This window comes from Lampetra planeri, chromosome 50 (assembly GCF_965212315.1).
Source record: "Lampetra planeri chromosome 50, kcLamPlan1.2.h2, whole genome shotgun sequence".
In the NCBI taxonomy this organism is placed as follows: domain Eukaryota; kingdom Metazoa; phylum Chordata; class Hyperoartia; order Petromyzontiformes; family Petromyzontidae; genus Lampetra; species Lampetra planeri.
The window spans coordinates 7751870-7773302 of record NC_136156.1 but is presented as its reverse complement, the minus strand read 5'-3'; the positions used below and the strand labels follow the sequence as shown (position 1 = coordinate 7773302).

Sequence of the window (21433 nt, the reverse complement as noted above, 5' to 3'; positions counted from 1 at the left end):
AACCTTGTTGATGTGTAGTTCCCTAGTAATTACCCTGTAATCGGGTAATTTGTATGGGGTAAGGGTAAAAGGTAGGCTCATTGCTTTTTACCTTTTACCTTACCTGCTGAAGGGTAAAAGGTAGGGTAGAGTGATTGTATTGTGGTAAGGTAAAAGGTAGGGTAAAGGTAGGCTCGTTGTTTTTACCTTTTAACTTTTACCTTACCTTACCTTGCCGAGGCCTAGCTTCAAACACGTGTCTTGGACAGCGTGGGCCACGCAGGCTGGATGCGTGCACGCAAACAGTTCTTGTTCTTTCCGGGGGTACCCCTTCCTGTGTAGAGAGTCGTGCAAATATCCACGTAACGCTGCACACCATCCTGTGACAGCAATGAGAGAGCGGCGCCTGCTCCACCATTAATCTTGCAGCCACAAAAACGCTTTGTCTGCCCCCTACCGCCCGTGCGAAACACGACGCTGTTTTGTCAGCCCGGTCGGGTGCTCTTATTTTTATTATTAATATTATTATTCGAGAGAGAAAGAATTTGCCGCTTCCCACGGGCTGGGGTTAAAATTGTGTCAGTGTGTCATTAGGCACATCACGGTTTGCCTTTCCTTATTTTCAGCAGCTGCGGCGCACAGAGTTGGCGTTTCGTCGCCAAGTCTAAAGTTGGCAACGGCGTCTTCTAAAAATAGATCTCTCCGCACTTGACCTAAAATAAGCAACCCGCTTACCCACCCCCCCAATCACATCCCACCACCTACCCATCCCCCAACCCTCGCCTCACCCCTCCCTCGTTCAATTCGCACTACACCCACACACGCGCGCACACTGTCCCCCCCCGTCCAAGATATACATCTGGCTCGAGACTCTGCTCCTGAAATGCTGTTTCTTTTTTTGTCGTGCGATAAACGGTGCTTTCTGTATTATTTCACATGCTGAGTTGGGTCTGTCCGATCGCAAGGAATGTTTCATTGAAATAAGCGATTGCCTGATTTAAAAAGTGCTCGGCTATTCCTTGCGAGATGACTTCGTTTTTTTCAAATCTCTACTTAGCTCATGTACAGTTTTTAATTTTAAGCACAGTTCTCAAAAAATGTTGCCGCGCCACAGAATAAATGGCCTTTGCGCGCAGTAGTTTGACTCGTAATTAATAATCAAAGTATTTTCGGATATTTTCAAGGCAATTCATTTGCTTCAAAGATTACACTTAAGGAGGCTTCATGTGATGTCGCTTGGCCAAACTGCATAACATATAAGATGCACGCACGCATAGGCAAGGTACTGGAGATTTAACAACGAGCGAGACACTTGAGTTAAAACGAACAGAATGCAATTACCCTTGCACTACCATCACGCGCGGTACTTGGACGGACTGCGGTTTTATTAAAAAAAAGGATCTGTTTTCTTGCCCCACTGCAGCCGGCTCCAGCTCTACGCAGGGCCCCCTGACCCCGCAGCCGCTGGAGGGACTGAGTGACATGAAGCCACCCACCCCGGTGTCGACGCCGCGGCCCCACGTGCCCCCTGCCCACCAGAACCGGTGAGGCTCTCTTGTGAGCCGGCGTTGCAACAACAACAGCAAATTAAATCCACCTCATGCGGATTTTGTTTTTCGCCATCGCGGGGGAATCATCCTGCTGATTTAGAGTTTCGTGTGGAGAGACTGCCACGGGTGGATTCGACAAAGTGTCATGATTATAAAGTCGTGATTCGATTCAAGGATCACTTTTTGCCTCTTCTGTGTTTGTTTTAATGCTTTATCTCTCCCTTGTGAGTTCTGATGGCCTTATCACCACCTTGCATTGTACTAGCCTCATCAGGTGTTTGCCAACATCACTTCCTTTGAACACTGTTAGGCCATCTATCCTATTTTACATCTTATCAATGAGCTATTGCTATTACTTTGGTCTCACGAAGCACAACAGTGATATTGCTACTAGGACCACTCAAGCAACCAACACCAATATTGGCACACATGCGATCAATCATCTTATTTTTATTTGAATAGCGCCTTGACCAACAGAAGTAGCATTACAGTTCATTTATTTGGAGTAGCCCTGTGAGCCATTCGGCTCTTGAATCGGGTGCAACTGCAACAAACAAAGACATGAACAAGAAACATCTTAAAGTGACTCTGCGCAACAGAAAAATCCAGGAAAAAACAGCAAAGCTTTCCAGAAAAAGCACCGTACATCAATGCTGTGTGCAAAAATCTCAGTGGGATGCAAGTCAAACAATAACAACCATAAGACAATCTTAGATTAATGTTATCAGTCTAACTCTGTACTACAATAAACAAATATGGCTAAACCAAAACGTTTTCGAAATCACCAAGATAAAGCTATGAAAACAATGTAACAGTAATCATAGGAACTGTGATTAAAATTTTACAATAAACGATATACATAGCATGTATGACCAAACTTTGCAGCCATAGCTGTCAGCATGAGTCACTCCATAACAGCAGGAGTATCAGTAGGAGGATCAACATTTTTCCATGCACCTTTAAAGATCAGCACACTATAGTCAAAACTCAAGATCATACTTGGCAGCGGTCATCCAGAGCAATACATTTGATTTCAGGACACTGGATAGCAGTGGCAGCTAGGGGTGTACAACTCTAGAGCAGTTTTGAGTGAAGATCTCACAGGTAGTGATCCAAGTTGAAGTTGATTGGCGATAGCATTCCAGACCCTGGGGGCATCAATAGCAAATGCCCTTCCTCCATTATTTGTACAGCAATAAGGAATGTGAAGCTGGTAAATGAGCGAAGACATTAGGTCACATTTGTTCTTCGAAACAGTGAGGAGATCCAGCAGGTAGTCTGCCGATTTTTTTGTAAGTACATCGTGAATAAATAAGATCTGATGCACGAGCCGTCGATCATTAAGAGATGTTAAGTTTGACACATTGTAGAGATCATAGTGGTGGGTCCTATATGGGCAGTTCAATGCAAATCTTAAGGCCTAGTACAGGAGAACCCCCTCTTAACAACCACCCCGGTTAACGACAAATCGCTTAACAACCAGCCTCCATAGAGCCCAGTGTGTTCGTTTATTGACCATTCCCCTGTTAATGACTGGATGTTGTAGGTATAGTAAATATTCATGCATTGATTAACCATTTTTCTTTTAATATTATGTGGTTTATAATGTTAGTATCTTCATGTATTAATATCCATTTAAATATTGTAAAGTTCGTTTTTTGGGTTAAAAAGGTTAACTTTCGTTGCTATCGGAACGAATGATGTATTTTCTATACTCTCTTAATGACCAAATCACCTAACGACTGGTTTCATGGAACAATGAACGACGTTCGGAGGGTTTTTACTGCCACCATCAGCAATCATTTACATCATCTTATTTTAACATAGTTTCTCTTTAAGCCTATTTGTAATCTTGCAGCTGATCCCCACAACCAGAATATCGGCTGTGTTTGTGTCATCGGCAGAGGTGGCAGTTTTTAATGCACGTGTCCATATTATTGACTCCTGTTCAATCTTGTGCTGCCCTCTGTATCTTCAGGTACGGTGGCATGCCCAGCAGTGAGCCATACCCTGGGGGAGCCGATCCAGCGTATCAGAGACCCTACGACGGATATCCGCCCCGGAGAGGTGAGGGCCGCAGGGCATAGTTGGTAGCATTCGATGTCATTTTATTTTTGCGTAATGGTCTGTGCCTCTTGTCAGGAGCCATTTGGAGCCTCCATTCATCTTGCTCGAATGACTTTCAGTCGTTTGTGTCCTCTGAACATAGGGCCACTCACCATTTGCATTTGTGGAAATGAGACTTCCCTATGGGGTACAAGAGCCTGCAATGACGGACGGGTGGGGGGTGTGGTGTGCATGTGTGCGCAGGTGCGGAGGGCTATGGAGGCGGTCCGGGAGACCCCTACAGCCAGGGACCAAGACCACACCTTCAGTATCCTCCAAGTTACGAACGACGGTAACAGGAGTTTGTGTTTTCATTCATATTGAGTTGGTGATTGTTATTGGATTTCAAGAAACCCGAGTGAATTAACATTGTAACGACATGCAACCCAACTAGCTTAATGCAGTTGGTTACGGAAGCTTAACCATAGCTCAGGCATACACTAGACTGATGAAACCCTTGCCTGTTTATAAAACACATTTCAAACGAAGCTGCAATTCACATCATTCAAGTCCATCTATACATATGAATTAGAAAAGCAAAACATTTATCGATAGAAATTCTTCAAGTATCGAAAACACATCTATTGAGCAGTGTGCAGTATAATCATGGTGCTCTTATTTAAAATATAGATATCCCAAAAGTGTGTTATCACTTGTTACGACCGGATTTGAATAAACGTCGATCTATAAACCTAAAGGCAAGAGATTGAACTTGAGGCTGCTCAGGAGTCCCGGTTTTAAGCAATAGGTTTTTGTGGTGGTCTTCGTGACATATTCAAATTGTGCTCAACATTTGTCGTCTCGGTTTTCACCGTGGTGCAGGCCAGAGCAGATGATGGGTTCAGAGGGTGGAGGTGGAGGGGGTGGCGCAGGAGGAGGTGGCATGGCCTCGCAGAACTCGACATCCGACCCTGGCCTGTACTCCCCCAAGTTTCCTCCTGGAAGCCAACAATGGTAGAGCTAACCAGTGTCAGAAGCACCATTAGAAACCACCACAACCGATATGCACACTGCCGCTATCATCACCTTCGTCATGATCAACACTTATTGCCGCAAGCACTACCAAATAACACCATAACCACTAGCTGTCATGATCGGCATCTACACATGCCACTATCATCATTGTCATCGGCACCCATTGCTATTAAAATTATTAAAATGCCACCATTGTTGGCACACAATTGTATTGATTTTTTAAAAAGTGCTTTCCTTCACATAGTCATGGACTCTAAATAGAAAATGTATTTCTTTAGAACTGCTTTTTGTGTTTAGTTTGTTCTCCTTCCCCCGCACCTCCGATTAGCATGGTTGGCTATGTGCGGTAAAAAAAAGGTTCTACATACGTACATACTGTGAATTATGGGATCTGCTCATGTTCTTGTTGCATCGGTGACCGTTGTCGCTGTGCCATTGTTGCTGTTTTCTGTGGCAGGTCGGACCAGTGCGGCACTGGATACATGACGCAGGGGCCGCCACCGTACCCACCCAATCAGCCCGGCGTGTTTCCGCAGCAGGCGAGTAACCCACACCACCAGCATTGCACTACCATAAACCATCACCGCAGCTCGGAGAATCGCACATTTCGGCAGGGCCCACGTGCTGCTCTAGAGGACTCCCATCAGAAGTTGTGCTGACGTAATGACACTGTTCTCAAGCGGTGAAGAGATTTGAATACATGGCATATCACACGGATGCATTACAAAGTGGTGCCGGTATTCGTATGTGTTTTGAAGAGTTTATCAATGCCTCGTCAGGTACACTTGTTTCCTTTGTTGGGACATTAGCTGGATTACGTCGATGCCACCGTTCACAGGTCGTCTGTGGACGTCACTGCCATCCACAGGAACCAGACTACCAGAGTAAACCCTAGCATATGGGAAAATAACATAACAGGAGTCCCTCAGTTAATAATGACTTTAATCCTTTCCACGAAAACTGTTAACCGAAATAACTGTAAATCGGAATATAGGTTAAACTATCTACACTCCCCTCATTTCCTTCTCCTGACTCGATATCATTAGTAGTCTTTACATTTCTACAATAATTTCCGTACCTTTGAATATCCTAGTCGAGGAATCCTTGACATTGGTAGCTTGAATTTTGTCCTTATGTTGCAAAATTGAAAAAATGGTGGATTGGGTCAACCCAAACTCATAAGTGCACTGTTTTTACTCTGTTTTTCATGCTTATACACTTTTCCTTTGCGAATTCACTTTAGGGGCCATTGCTATCACTATTATTTCACTTGCAAAGTGAAAAATAAGTAAAAATCACTGAGTCTGCAAGAGAGCTGTTTCCACTACCAAAACAGAAATCATGATGTAAATAAAGCTAGTCAAGGTCTAAAGGCTCACAAATGGGCATCGCTGATTGGCTGAGGGCATGGCTCGGCCCACTTACGAGTGTTCGAATTGGCCGAAATTGGCGCCCGCATGCATGACGTAAGCATACCGCTAATCAAAATGTTAACGTTAGTCGAAACCGTAGGGTCCTATGGGAGGCGAAACGTTAACCGATGTCACTTTTAACCGACGAACTACTTTACAAAAAATATTCATGGCTAGATGATTAATATACTTTGCTTTGTTATCTCACCTAGCACTGCCATCTACTGGCTGCCCAGTAGCCCTGCAGGTTACGACTGGCATGATCCACCGACTGCTGCCTCCAGAGCAAATGGGGTGGCACTACCGCACATAAAAACCATGGAACTCAAAGAACTTATGTCGCGGAACTGGCATTGTGACACTGGGCTGATGTGTGATGCGAGCCCATTGTGAGGTCAATTGTGGTCTCTAACATTGCAAAGTTTGGTGGATATATATATTAATAAAGTAATGTCATTTATGATCCAGAAACCTGTGGTGGCGTGTTGGGCCAGATTCTTTTAAGGACTGTTTTGCATGTGGGAGAACTAAATAATTTGAGAAAACGTGCTGGGGGGATAACAGATCGATGGGTCCCCACAGATTTGTTTCCTGTACTGACACGTAGGCTTACGCAACCAATATTTATAATATCGTTTTTTTGGGTTAGATCTCGTAAATACAAATGTGGTGTTAACCCACCACCTAATTTGTAAGGTTTCACGAGTAATTACATCCAGCATCATCGGGCGATTTTTTTTTTTGCCAATTCTGGAAAACCTTACTTAATTGGCTGTTGGGTGGTGGTGGGTTAAATACACATTCATACTTATGCGATATAACCCAAAAAACGTTTAATATCAATTTTGCTGGACTGTCATCTCCTGGAGTTCATTGAAGACCAGCTAGGCCTTGTTGTGTCTCAAATCTGTCACCCACCCAACCCATGTGTGTGCCGCTAGGCACACCTGCAGCCCCATGTACACACAAGGTCATCAACACTTTGCTGTATGCAACTTGTACCGCAGGCCTACAAGCGCCCTGCGGACGGAGGCTACGAAGGCCCCCCGGCCAAGAGGCAGGAAACCGATGCCGTTTACAACTCCCACTACAGCAACAACCAGCAGCTGTCGCAGCAGGCTCCCCCTCCTCCTCAGCAGCAGCAGCAACAACAGCAGCAGGGCCAGTACGGCTCTTACGAGCCGGGCTTTCCTGGTCCAGATCACAGGGCGGCATCGGGTCCGTACTCTCAGGTGTATGGCCGCCCGGTGGCCCCAACGGCCACAGCTCAGGCGGCGGGCACGGCTGGTGGGCCTCTCCCTCCAGGCGGTGTGGCTGTCCCACAGGGCCCAGGGGGCCCGGTCTCTCAGGAGGTCGCCCAGGGCCCTGTCGTAGCCGGGTCCAGTCAGGATCTGGGAGCGTTGAGCCGTGAGCACGGAGCGCCGGGGCAGCCAGTTCCGGCGAACCAAGCATCCGGGCTGGCGCCCTCTGCCAATGCCGCGCCTGCCGGACAGTGTCCCAGCCCCATGATGAGCCAGGCGCCTGGCGGTGTCGCCGGAGCCATGGGCCAGCCCGCCATGGGGGTGTCTCGCCCCTCTGGTGACCCCACCATGCAGCCAAGTGTGTGGGCCAGCCGGGGCGAACCCCCCTACCCCTATCAGGCACGGCAGCAAGGGATGCCGGGCCCGCATGGACCTCCTTACGCCGTTCCTCCGCGTTCCGAGGAAATGATGGATCAAGCGCGTGGCCCCTGGCAGCAGGGGCAGGGGCAGCAGCAGCCGCAGACGCCGGTGCAGCAGCAGCAGCCGCCGCAGCAACAGCAGCAGCGCCTGCCGCAAAGCTCGATGTCTGGATCGCCGTACCCGCGCCCAACCCTGCATCACAGCTACCACCAGCAGCCGCCGTACCCGGGCCACGGAACTCCCGCGTCGGGCGCGTACCACCGCTCGCTGTCGCCAGGCCGCTCTCCGTATGTAAGCGGCATGGTTGCCCCCACGCCGCCTGGTGCCCGCATGATTCACCGCGCCGGGCACCCGGTGCCGGCCACACAGCTGGGTCCGTCGGGCTGCTTGGCCATGCCGACTGTGCGGCGCGAGCTCTGCTTCCCGGCGCGATCCGTCGAGGCCACGCAACCCACGTACAAGCCTCGCCGAAAACTGACGTCCAAGGAAGTCGGTGAGCCTTGCGGTGGTCGCGTTGTTCGTTTGTTGTTATATTTAAACCACGTGAGAGCTCATTGAGACCAACGGTCTCTGTCAGGGATAACTTGGGTGAAATGAGTACAGCATAAAAAAAAATCCTACGTGCTGCAGTGGGTTTTCTTGACAATGCCAGTGCTTCTGGGCTATGTAATGATTTACCCCTTCCCTCCCATGCTATTTGATGAATTGCCACGATCTGTGGCCACGAATTGACTCAAGAATCGATGGTAGCTTTATTACTTCTCTCCCTTTTGCACTTGGATTGCATCCCAGTGTTTTTAGTACAGTAAAACTGTGCAATGAAGATGGAGAAACGGTGTCGCAGATTAAAGGATTAGTAGCGGATAAGAGGTTGGTAGGAACGAGGGGGGGGGTTAGTGGTGGTGACGGTGCTGGGGCATTGAAGCAACACTGGTTTCTGAAGGATGGGCATCATCATGTGGCCGCATCTTCCTCCCCAGGCTCCCCGGAGGCGTGGCGCGTGCTCATGTCTCTCAAGTCAGGGCTGCTCGCCGAGAGCGCCTGGGCCGTCGACACCGTCAACGTGCTCCTCTACGACGACACCAGCGTCTCCAGCTTCAACCTCAGCCAGGTGCGCACCGCCACGACCACGCAGAGTCGTCGTCGCCCCTCCGCAGGGGTAGTGTGCGACGCCGCGCAGCTCTTGAATGGCGTGGCAGTAGGTTTGTGCGTGTGTGGTGTCTTGTGAAAATGTGCGAGTCGCGTTGATGTTTGTGAAATGTATTAGCACTTGGGAGACAAAGGATACTGGGCGTGGTGCATGTCAAACCACTCCCCGTGTACCCGTGCCAGCCTTAATATTAGAGGTCGACCAAAACTGAATTTCTGGTTTCGGCCGAAAACGAAACCAGACCGAAAGTTAAAAATTGACTTTCGGCCGACACCTAAAGTATGCCGAAAGAGGCCATTTGCCAACTTTCCGAGTCGAAACCGAATTTCGGTTGGCCTCTACTTAATACGCTCTGGCTAACAGCATTTTCCCCAACAGTCTGTATGAATGAGCGTGTGAAGTGTGTATTGTGTGAAGTCGTGCATGTCTTTGCCATAATGTTTGTACTTTGTGGCGTGTGATGTTTGTGTTGTGTGCTGCGTAAAATGTCTGCTCCAGTGGAGCTGTATAGAAGTTCACCAAGGACCTACAACTAGTCGAGACATTCAATGCTGTCAAGGGGCCAAAGCTTTGGATTATTATTTATTCCTGATCTAGTCATCCTTCAGGACCTTCATGATGGGAAGGGCTGGCCTGGGTAAAGCCATGTGGCTGGGAGTCGGGAGCCATTTCCTGTTCACCTTGTGGTGCATCAGGGAAAGTCATTTAATCCCCTTACACTATTCATCATCTCTCTTTGAGAATCATTTACTTTGAGAATCATTCCATGCTCTTTGGTTCTTTCGGTAAAGTCACGTAGGTGAAAATCAAATAAAAATATTTTATTTGTATTTTTACTTTATTTTCACCTACGTGACTTTACCGAAAGAACCAAAGAGTATGGATCCTTGCAGTCACGAAAACATCAAATCTAGAATTAATTCTTCCATGGCTATACCAGTGTATTTTTTCTTTTGGGGAAAATACATTGGAAAGGCTGATCAACAGGTGCAGTCAAGGAATGGTATAGGATTTTACTCTTTTTGGCAATAAAACAGGCGTTAAGATGTTCAAACACCAAATAGATCCCTTTTGCAAGGATTCAAGTCTGCATTAACCACACATACTTGTGGCAAAACATGCAAACAAACATGCTCTGATAATATATGCATTGTCTTTGAAACTGATTAGCCTACACCAGGGATATCCTTTTTGTTTCCTTGTCTCACCGTTGTCAGACCAGAGAACGCCAAAAGGCGGACAGTACTCAGACAATGCACCTATCAGAGCATTTGTAGCTCGGGTTGAGGAGTAATATCGTGTGGTTAATGCAAACTTGATTCATTGCAACAGGTATCTATTTGGTATTTGAACATCTTAACACCTGTTCTATTGCCATACTTTTGTACTGGGAATAAAATATCCCAGGATGGGACCTTACTCGTCCAACAGTGTTATGTCTGCTCACGATGACTTGGTGTAACTGCTGCCCGTTCGGAGGAGGAATTCTGCTCAAAGTGCAGTGCTTTCTACACCAAACTAAGTCACCTGCCTGTTTACTCTGAACACTCAACCCTCTCCACTGTCCATGAATAATGCTGTGGTGGAGGAGTTTACATTCCTGGTTGGTGTGCTCATGGCCAGCTCAGGTTTGCGAGCAGAGGTCTCCGAATCAGTCAAGTGGCATTATCTTTTAATACGATATGTAAAGCTGTGTGGATTATACGTGGTTTTTCACTCCATACGGCCACTCTTGGTCTGCTCTGCCACAATCTCACACCTTCTCTGTTTGCGAAATTTGGCCTCTTTTTAAAGGAAGAGACTGGACTGGCTTGATACATTCCTGTTGGCCTGGATTTATCTGGATTGGATTGCATGCGAGGAGCTCGCAGATCCTTGAACGATCTCAACATTGTTGGTATTACGGTTGTTTACGCAAGTAATCTTTACTGAGTCTCAATCTTTTGGAGGAAGGTTCTGACAAGTTTTGTAGGAGAGCAATTTCTTCAGGATTGGGATGTTTGTCCAATACCAGTTATTACATCATGACCAGATCTTAGTCCGCTATGTCTCACCACCGCATGTCTTAAGTAGATTTTTTTTGGCCAGATAGAGAGGACTAAATTGTAATGGCGTTTGCTACAGAAGAGATGTGCAGATTTGGTTCCCTGGAGGATTTGGAGCTGAGTGGACTTGCCGATGACTGGTACTGTCAGTGTCGTTTTAGCCTCTTTGGATGGGGGACGTGAAAGACTGAACTGGTTAGTTGAATGCAGTTGCCCGCCAGCAACAATGGGAGGCAGAGAAGCCAAATTTGAGAAAAGTCACACTGTGAAAGGTGACAGTGGGAGGAGCACAGGTGGTGCATCTGCTAGCCATTTAATTCTCTTAACCCATAACACCTGGGCCTGTCACCATGACCTGTTCGTGCGCTTTCGACACTTTAACGTGACACGTTTGCATTCTGGTCAATGGTGGTGGTTTTTGTTTTGTGTGTGTTATTGCTTGTGAAAGTTGTTTGACTGCTTGGATCTGTTGCTGTAGACCCTGTACCGTTCCTGTTCCGTTGCAATGTGCACTGATGCCTACTTTATCGAGAGCGATATTGGCACGTAAAATAATGATTGAACATATGTGTCATGTTATACATGTCGTCTTGATAATTATTGCCTTGCATGTCACGATGCTTGTATATTGTGTCGTGGTGTGCGTATTGTATAGAACTTACTTTTATTGTGCTGTCCACGTCATGTTTCGGGACACTTGTGTGCCTCGCAATGTACCGTGTGTGTTGTTGTTCTTCTGACCCTGACCCCCCCCCCCGCTCCGATCTCGCACAGCTGCCCGGCCTGCTCGAGCTGCTGGTCGAGCATTTCCGTCGCTGCCTCATCGACATCTTCGGTATCCTGGAGGAGTACGAGCTCGGCAACTCCGAGAAGAAGTCCCTTCTCGACGGGAAGCTCTTTGCCAAGGCGCAGGACTCTGTGCGGCTCGGCCTCAACGGTGATGCTGACAAGTCGGATGACGAGGAGGATGGTGGCGGCGGTGGCGCCGGTGACGAGAACACAAACGACGACTCCGGCACGGACCGCAACAGCTCGGCCATGGATCTGGAGGACGCGCCGGCGCAGCCCGACTCGGAGGAGACCATGGAGACGACAACGACGCCTGCAGCGTCCTCGTCGTCTTTCCCGCCGCTCGCATTGGCGGCAGCGTCGTCGTCGTCGGAAAAGAGCGAGGGCGTCAAGGGTGCCACCCCGGCGCCTGCAAATGGGGAGGACGCGGTGTCGGCACGCTCGCTCGCGGCGAGCACGTTCGACCGCCTGCCCATCAAGGTGGTGGAGAAGGCGGAGGAGTTTGTGGTGGAGCGGCCGGACTGCGCCGGCACCCGACTCCCGGATGGCGAGTGCGGGCGGCTGCACTGGCAGCTGGGCGGCGGCGACACGACAGAGCACATCCAGACGCTGTTCGAGAGTCGGACGGGCAGGACGGCCCTGCTGCACCGTAGCCTCAAGCGGAGGCAGCGGGGAGCGGAGCCACCCAAGGCCCCGCGACCCCCCGGCACGGTGGAAAACGGCGACGGCACGGACGTGCGGAGGGCGGCTGCGGAGGCGGTGCCGGCGGCTGGCGCCGATGGATTTTGCGACCTCGGTTTGCCCAACGGGCTGCATTCCTCGCTCGATGAGAAGCTGAAGGGCGCAGGCAGGCTGCTGGAGGATGAGCCGGAGTGCAAGGACGACCCCCCGCTGTGTACGTTCGAGGACTGGCAGGAGGCGCTGTCGCGGCGCTGCGTTTGCATCTCCAACACGCTGCGCAGCCTCTCGTTCGTGCCGGGCAACGACGCGGAGATGTCGCGGAACCCAGCGCTGCTCGCGATTCTCGGCCGCCTGATCCTCCTGCACCACCGTCACCCTGAGCGGCGGCGTGGGCGCATGCACCCGCACGACGGGCCGCTCACCGGCTGCAACGCCGCCGCCGGTACCACCGAGAGAGAGCGTGACGCCCGGAAGGAGGTGGACGCGGACAGGATGAATCGAAACGAGGATGACGAGGATGCAAAAGACGACGACGAAGAAGAAGAGGAAAAGGAGGAGGGCAGGAAGAGCTCGCTGTTGAATGGCGATGGAAAGGAAGCGGATGCCGAGACGGGAGAGGCTCAGGAGTCGGGGCGCGGTGGCGGCGAAGCAAAGCCAAGTATGCACGGTTTTGGTGGCCCGGTTGCCAGCGGCGATGCTGACGATCACGAGTCAAGCGAGCGCCACTGGTGGTGGGACTGCCTGCAGAGCCTGCGGGAAAACGCCTTTGTGACACTGGCCAACATCGCGGGCCAGCTGGACCTCTCCGCGTACCACGAGAGCCTCGTGTTCCCGCTGCTCGACGGGCTCCTGCACTGGGCCGTGTGCCCGTCGGCGGAGGCACGTGACCCCTTCCCCAGCGCGGGCCCCACCTCGATGCTGTCTCCGCAGCGCCTCGTGCTCGAGTGCCTCTCCAAGCTGAGCACGCAGGACGGTAACGTGGACCTCATGCTGGCGACGCCGCCGTTCGGCAGGCTGCGCCGGCTCTGCGGCACGCTGGTGACGCTGGTGAGCGAGCGGCGCGAGCAGGTTTGCCGCGAGATGGCGCTGGCCCTGCTCGCCAACCTGGCGCAAGCAGATGGGCTGGCGGCGCGCGCAATCGCGCTGCAGCGTGGTTCGGTGCCCACGGTGTTGGGCTTCCTCGAGGACTGCCTGGTAGCGCTGATCCACCAGCAGAGCCCCGCCGCCATGCTGCAGCACGCGCCGCCCCCCGCCGTGCAACATCCGAGCCACGACATGATGCGGCGCGCCGCCACTGCGCTGCTCGCTATGGCGCGTGCGCCCGAGAACCGGCCGCACTTCCTCCTGCAGCAGGGCCGGCTTCTGGACGTGTCCATGTCCAGCATGCTGCACCCCAGCATCGCCGCCATCCTGGGCGATGTCCTCTACAGGGTGGCACAGGCCTGAGCGGCTTTCTTTGGCGAAGCGGGTGGGGGTGGGGGTGTGGGGGAGGTGGTGGTGGCGGCGGCGCCAGCGGTGCGGGGTGCTGGTGGGGGCCGGGAGACGCGGTTGGGTGGGTGCAACGCCACTCTCAACTCGATCCCCGCTCCGCTCGTGTGCCCGGGGGGGGGCACGCTTTGTCAAGAAAAATAAAAGCAGGAGAAATGTAATTTTATTTAGGTAATTATAATAAAATGCTGCTTTGCTGCTATGCGTGAGGCTTGTGCCTGCCGCTGTGCGCTGCACGAAGCGTTGAACGGCACCAGGGAGCCGTCCCGGCCCTGCCCTCGGTTGGTTGCGGGGGGCGCGCCTTGACTTGCTGTGCCCAACCGTGAGTCGCAGCGAACGAATGGAGCAGCTACATCCGTGGTTCCTTTTCGCACGGCGCTTATCTCCCCGGACTTAACAGCGCCGTTTCCATTGAACTTTTCCTCAAGGGGATTTGCCATCTCCTGGATAATCCGTCGCTTGGTGTAGCTTGGATCGGGGGGCAGGGGGGGGAGGTCACGGCCGAGAAGTGGAGGAAAATTTTGGGAGCGCGGAGCAGTTGCAAGAGAGGGGGGGGTGTGGGGTTGTCGGGACTGTCACGTAGTCGACACCACTCCCATACTGGAACAGTTTTCCCTTGTACGTATCCTTACGGTAGCAACCGAATTTATTATTTTTAAAATTGTAACCGCAAGGAGCACCTGGGGTGGGGGAGGGGACTAATGGTTTGAACGCTGTGTTCATGTTTAGTTTCCAAACGTGGCCCATGAGCGTGTGGTGGCAGAAGTTTTTCGCACAGGGACACCCCCACCGGAATGCCTGTATCGGTTTACCGCTCTTGGCTGCACGAGTTCAAACCGCGATGGTAAAGAGAGACCCCACCCCACCTCCCTCACCTTCTATGGCGGGCTACGATTTTGTGCCGAGGTTACGCGCGTGCGTGAGTGGGATACACGCAACCGCAAAAAATCCCATGGCTGCCTCCACAGCCCCCCCCCCGCTTTCTCAAGACCTCACTCGGCAGCCAACTTCCAAAAGAAAATCGTGCGTCGCTCTTTTGTTTTGGAGCCACAGTTCCTGGGAGGTTACACATTCTTTTATTTTTTTTGCATTCGGAAAACTTTTTTAACTCAGCATGTGTGTTGAATGTCAAAATTTAAGGCCTAGTCCTCGACATACCAAGTTTAGTGCGTAATAAGTGCCGAATCATTTCACGCGTTTTTTATCGCGGTGTCGGCTTGCGGGGTGGATGGGTGGGTGGGGGGGGGACAGGCAGAAATCTTCGTGCGTTGCTCGTCCGGCCCAACGAAACCGCGTGTGCGCGCGTCACGTTTTACCGGCCCCGCTTTGCCGCCTCCGCTCCAGCTCTTCTTGATTTCAACATCCGCCTCCTGCATTTGATGGTGACCGCTTGATTTAACGCCTTTTTAAGGGTTCATGTTTTTTTTGTTCCTGTCCTGTAAATTTAGTAGCAGAGCGTTGCTTTATTTTTTTATTCCTCCACTTGCGACGTTGGAGGTGTTTTTTGCCTTCTCATCGAGCAGTGTTCTGCTGCCCCTTTTCCTCTACTGTTAGCCAAGCTTTCCTCACTCCCCTTTGTGACCAGACATAGGATGAAACATTAGATGTCATCATATGGGTGTTCTGTGTGTGCTTTTTTTACACTGTAGTTTATTTTGTTCATGTTCTTTAAAAAAAACGATGAAAAAAAGACTATTCCTTGGTTTTTATTTGTGCCTCTGATAGAAGATGTAATATTCTACGCTCGTAAATTAAAACACGCGGAAGAGCGGAGCATTGTAACGACAAAATGTTCTGTTTTGTGGTTATTGATATAAAATTTGATGGCGTGTGTCTACTAAAAAAAAGCGCATAAATTAACAGCAAAAGTAGATGAAAGTAACGGTGGTGAATTTAAAATAAACACGTGGATACGGAGAAGCGAAGGGCTCGCTCTATCGTGACTCACAACCTCTGGCTTCCTCTTGTCTCGTGATGAACTTTTGGAGATTTATTATTTTTTAAAACAAGAACTTTTTTAATGAAAAGAGGGGGAGAGAAGGGGGTTGGGGGGGGGCTTTTGCCATCGTGGGGTGGGTGGGGGGGCTCAGAGTTGAGGAGCCCGGCGGCGGAGCCGAGAAGGCCGGTGATTTTGGTCACTGCCACGTCGATCCGGAGGGGGCAGACTTTTGAGTCGTGCGGAGCGTCGTCAAACGCGTCGACCTACTTTAAAGTAAAAAAAAATATTAAGTCTTTTAACAAAACCGTGTCTTTTAAATTAGTCAAAGGCAAAGCCCTCCGATGTTGTCGAGTGTCCGTGGCATCTCGGTGAAATGCGGGTTGATGGCACACGCGCGTGAGATCTTAAGCTCCTTGTGTAAGTAATAAAGGAAAGTAGTCGATTAAAAACGCGCACACACACAAAAAATAAAGGCAAAAAAAACCGAGAAAAACGGGAAAAAAAATACACATTTTTTTAAAAACAAAACTATATACACACTTAGCAATGTAGAGTTTGAAAACACGAGTTAAAAAAATAAGTTGAAATAATATTAATGGAATAAAAGTAAAATAAACCAAAAAATGTGTGGAATGTTTGCCAGCCAATGAATGAATGTGAATGAGGGGGCAAGGGGTGGGGGTATGTTGGGACTCTGGGGGGGGGAGTGGTGTTGTCAGCTTGGGTGATGGGGGGGGTGGCGGGGTTAAAGCTCAATGCTGGGTGAGCACGGAGAGCTTCATTGTAGAGGAATACTCCTATAGGTCGTACCCGGACTAAAGATTTGAACTGCTTGAGCAAGTTCACAAAGCTATGCTGGTCGATGAGGGGGGGGGGGGGTGGAAGGGCGGGGGAGTTTGGCCTTCGTTTCATTTACGTTTTGTGTACTTTTTTTTCTACAGCCTTGTGAAAAGTTTGGGTTGGGCACCGTTCCGTGTGTGTGTGCGCGTGCGCGCGTGTGTACATATTAAGATAAAAACGAAAAAAAAAAAAATTAGAAAAGTAAAACCACAAAAAAATAGAAACAAAAACCAACCCTTGTATACTATATAAAACTTTACTCATTACGTTTTCTGTAGAACAATAGATCGACTGTCGTAAATCAGCTATTAGCATTAGCCGTATATCCATCTCAATTATTAATATTTTATTTTTATTATTTTCTTTTGGAAGTTTTACCTTTCTGTATTTAGAGGGGATTTGTAAACCTGAGTATTTTATTTTATTTCTAAGGCGTTGCGCTCTGTTAATAGAGCACATTTAACTGAATCTGTTGATCATGGTGTTTGTTATTAAATGGAGTATAAAGCTGCAAAAAGATGATCCACGTTGCTCAGTGATTAATATGACCGGCTTATTTGTATGAGCTACGTAGGGGAAAAAAGTCGATGTAAATCAATCATTTGTTTTCCTACAGGCTTATGAGTGTCAATTCCTCGGTGCGAAAAAATCTTTTTACTGTATGTCTCACGGTGAAAATAAATGTACATGAAATCTTGGTAACATTGGCCCACTTGCCTTGTGTCTCGTGTTGGCACAGGGTAACAAAAAGGCTTTGGGCTTCATTATGAAGCCCGTCAGCCACGGTGTGGTTGCGGTGCACACCCTATAATCCAGCGACTTGGAGGCAAGAGGTTGGTGGATCGTGCAGATGTTGAAACCTTGGCATACATGACACCCCCCCTTCCCACCTGCAGGGGGTCAAGTGGGAAGGGCTGTAAGAGGCAGGAGAGCCAAGTCGTTTTCAGGTGGACTGCCTGTGTAATGGAATGGGAGCTTTCCCTTGGCTTTCATGAGATTCTTTGATTTGCCTTCCATAAGCAAAACAAAATCAATCGAAAGTTTAAATACACAGTCACACATTGTCATTGAGGTTTTCCATGGTAAAATAATCCTACTTTGGTTCGAGTTACTCTGCTTTTGGTTTTCTCATCTCAAGTGGCACATGCAGGTGACTGGATATTGAAAACGCTAAAACACCACGAGGCACCAAGGGTTGGGCTCTCACCAGAAGAGCTTTCCTGGGAGTCTACAGCCTGCATACACCGATTAGCACGGTTGGCTACGTACGGTTGTGGAAGAAGTTCGACGTACATACAGAGCACTAAAGCATTCCAGTTGCTCAACGCTTCCGCGTTGGGGGCTTCCCAGTTGTGCTGTTCCTTGCTCTCCTGACGTGCACCTTCCATGAAATGGAGCAAACCTTCCAAAATACCAAGCAGCATTCACTTACGGCCCGAAAACATTTCGTAGATCAACGCCATTCCACATGTGCTTGTCACCTGAAACTCAGGGAAAACCCAGTCGGTCACGTGCTGCCCGACGCACAGCACTCGACATTTCCATCATATTGAGTTAAGGGCCCATTCTGAATGTAAAGAACCAGGGACATCGCAGGGTCTTGAGGAATGACCCATTCATGACATGGGCTTTTTATTTTCAAGTAAATTGCACGAGATTTGTAGAAGGCAGTAAACATTTTCCCCTTGCTCTTATTTTTGAGTTGAGACATTGGAAATGGTGACGGGCAGGGAAAATCCTGGTTACGTGGTACAGGCAATTTGGAGTCTTTTTGGGGGGGGGGAGGGCACTCATAAATGGCATTTCAAGGGCATTTTACATTCCAATGCGTATTGAACAAGCGCAAGTCAAGAAGTTAGTTCAACATACACAGGGAATATGCACTCTTTTTAATCCACGCACTCCGGGTGTTTTGGAGGAACATAGAGACCTGCCGTGTCTGCACAAGGGACATTCATTTTTTTTGCAGACACCGGCGGGGGTGGGGTGGTGGTCACGGACGCGTAATTATTGCTCGCACGCGTGTCCCAGAAGCCCACGAGTCTTTTGTTGGGCGAAAGCAAAACAACCCTCGCCGTTGGGTTCAACCAAAGGAGGAAAGTGTGCCGCCAATACCGATGCCGCAAATCGACAATTCCCGTTGTCCGCACCTGTCCGTGCAACAAGGACAGCAGTCGTCTTGCATATGGGGAGGGGCGGGTCACCCGATGGAGAGAGCTCTCACCTGCTTATCAACTGCATGCCAAGTATCTTGGTGGCAATGGTGCTGAGCACAAGGCCCCCCGAGCTTGCCCAAGTTTGTAATGACACGGATACTCAAATCAATGGGATGCCGATGCATATTTGTCGTTTTAAGCACGTGATTATTTCAAGTTAGGATGGTCGGTCGATTTACTGTGGTTAATTTACTACACATTTAATCAACTGCTCCATTGTGATGGAATTTTTCAAATTGTTGCGGTCAGTTGGGTCCCGGAAATGATAGGCTGACCTCCAGCCTCCAAATGGTCGGGGGGGAAAAAATCCCCGTATGACGCAACGACCAAGGATGACGTGCATGGTGATGCGATGACGTCACCAAGGCCCACCCATTACCTCCCGTGCGGAGGGAACAGGTGAGGAATTGAATCCCGGATGATTTGTTAATTGTCAAGCCATCGGTACTCGTCACGATTGATGCGCTTAAAACCCTCGACGCCAAGCAGCCAGAAGCAAACGGCTGCAAGTGCAGATAAATCGGAGTTTGTAATCGTTTCTGGAATTAAGCAACATTTGAAGAACTTCGGGGGTGGGGGGGGGGAAGCGAGGATGGGGGGGGGATTTGCGCGGAAAGCGAAGTGTGACCTGCAGTGTGATGATTGAACGCGGCAGTAAATTAGATGCAACGGTCTCGCAGAGAAGAGTCCTCAACCATGGCTCTTCAAGATTCGCCGAGTGAAGTTCATGGCAACGGTGGCAATGGTACTAGCGATACGAGAGTGATAGGGGCCGTCCATAAATGACGTCACGCACCTGTGGGGGGGGAGGGGAGTTGAGAAATGTGACGTCACATCAAAATGCGCAACTTTAAATAAATAGACACGTTCTACATAATTAAATATACTTTTTAATAAATGTGTTCTCCTACAACAGTGCAGCGCCACATTAAATATGCACTACAATGACAATAGTTTAAAACAATTTGAAGCATGCTTTTTGGGGGGGGGGGGGGCAGAGCTTTGACGTCATATTTGAGGGGGGGTCTGACTTTTTGTGACGCCGTTTGACGATGGGGGGGGGGGGGGTCAAAAATCGTCCAAAATCGCGTGACGTCATTTATGGACGGCCCCTAACGTGCCCAAAGTTTGTCCATTTCTATTTCACGAATAGGGCCTCGAGTGGAAGACTGGGACTGATCTCTCTCAGGACGGACGTGTTTGATATTTTGGCTGTCCATGGTACCTGTATGATTCTTCTCCAGCGCCACATCTGAAAAGCGCCGGTCCTCTTTCGCTCGCTCAATCTCGGCGTCCACGACTCGCGTCCATGTCGGGCAACAGAGAACATCAGAGCTTTGACGAGCCTCTGCTTTGTGTTTATGATAACGCTCTTGTCTCTCCACATCTTATTGAGCTGTGACGTGGCTGTTCTACCGAGCACCAGCCGCCTTCTAATCTCGTGGCTACAGACTAAATGAGTTTAGTTCTATCAGTTTCATTTATTTGGTATAGCCCTGTGAGCCATTCGGCTCTTGAATCGGGTGCAACCGCAACAAACGAAAAACAAAAACATGAACAAGAAAACATCTAAAATGACTACGTGCAAACAGAAAAATCCAGGAAAAAACAGCAAAAACTTCCAGAAAAAGCACCGTGTACTAACGCTGTGTGAAAAAATCCCAGTGGGATGCAAGTCCAACAACAACAACAGCCACAAGACAACTTTTTGAAATCACCAAAATAAAGGCATAAAAGCAATGTAACAGTGATCATAGGAACTGACCGAAATTTCACAATAAACGACAAACAACATCTACCACCAGCTATATAGCCATAGCTGGCTACATGAGTCACTCCACAACAGCAGGAGTATCAACATTTTTCAATGCACCTTTAAAGATCAGCACACTAAATCAAAACACAAGATCATACTTTGCAGCTGTCATTTGGAGCGAAACATTTGATTTTAGGCCACTGAATAGCAGTGGCAGCTAGGGGTGTACAACTCCTCTAGAGCAGTTTTGAGTGAAGATTTCGCCATCACCTTCGTCTTTTTGGAGAGTCCAGCCTTCTCACTCACTTCTTTAACATTTACTAACAGCTTGGCTATTTGCGAGTAGGTCAGTGTCATCAGCACATCTTAAGTTGTGCATTCTTCTGCCTCCAATCTTCACGCCTGCTTCGATGGAAATCCATGCCTGCCTCCTGCATAATACGCTCACTGTACACATTGAACAGGTAAGGAGACAGTACACAGCCCTGTGTCTTAACTCCTTTCCTAATGTCAAATTCTTGTCTCCCCATACTCTGTTCTCACCGTTGCTTTTTGGTTGGAATATAGATTACGTAACAGGCACACGAGGTGAGTTGGGGTTCACCATCTCCTTCATTGTGATCCACATCAGTTCGTGGTCCACATCAATCAAAATATGTTGCTGTAGTCAATGGAGCAGAGGTGCAGCCGTTGCCGGTATTCATTTGATCTTCCCATTTATCTGTCCGATGTTCGCAATTTGGTCTCTTGCTCTTCTTTTTCTGAAGCTTGCATAGACGACATCCTGCCGTTCTCTTTCTGCACAGCTCTCCATTCTATGATGAATAATCTTAAGCGAAGCCTTGC

General features: G+C 49.2%; 1 protein-coding gene across 6 annotated transcripts in view; it reads left to right on the top strand.

The window, feature by feature from the left end:
- LOC144734225 (AT-rich interactive domain-containing protein 1A-like) overlaps window positions 1-15786 on the top strand; it is a 66578-nt gene extending 50792 nt beyond the window's left edge. For 5 of the 6 annotated variants that reach the window (XM_078616349.1, XM_078616347.1, XM_078616346.1 and 2 more), the window contains 8 exons: window positions 1403-1523; window positions 3508-3596; window positions 3840-3927; window positions 4458-4589; window positions 5068-5149; window positions 7030-8176; window positions 8664-8794; window positions 11653-15786. In XM_078616349.1, the coding sequence (XP_078472475.1) occupies window positions 1403-1523; window positions 3508-3596; window positions 3840-3927; window positions 4458-4589; window positions 5068-5149; window positions 7030-8176; window positions 8664-8794; window positions 11653-13794 (3932 nt within the window). In that variant the 3' untranslated portion in view covers window positions 13795-15786. The remainder of the gene's footprint in view (window positions 1-1402; window positions 1524-3507; window positions 3597-3839; window positions 3928-4457; window positions 4590-5067; window positions 5150-7029; window positions 8177-8663; window positions 8795-11652) is intronic. The other variant, XM_078616348.1, reaches the window with a different exon arrangement.
- The last annotated feature ends 5647 nt before the right edge of the window (window positions 15787-21433 follow it).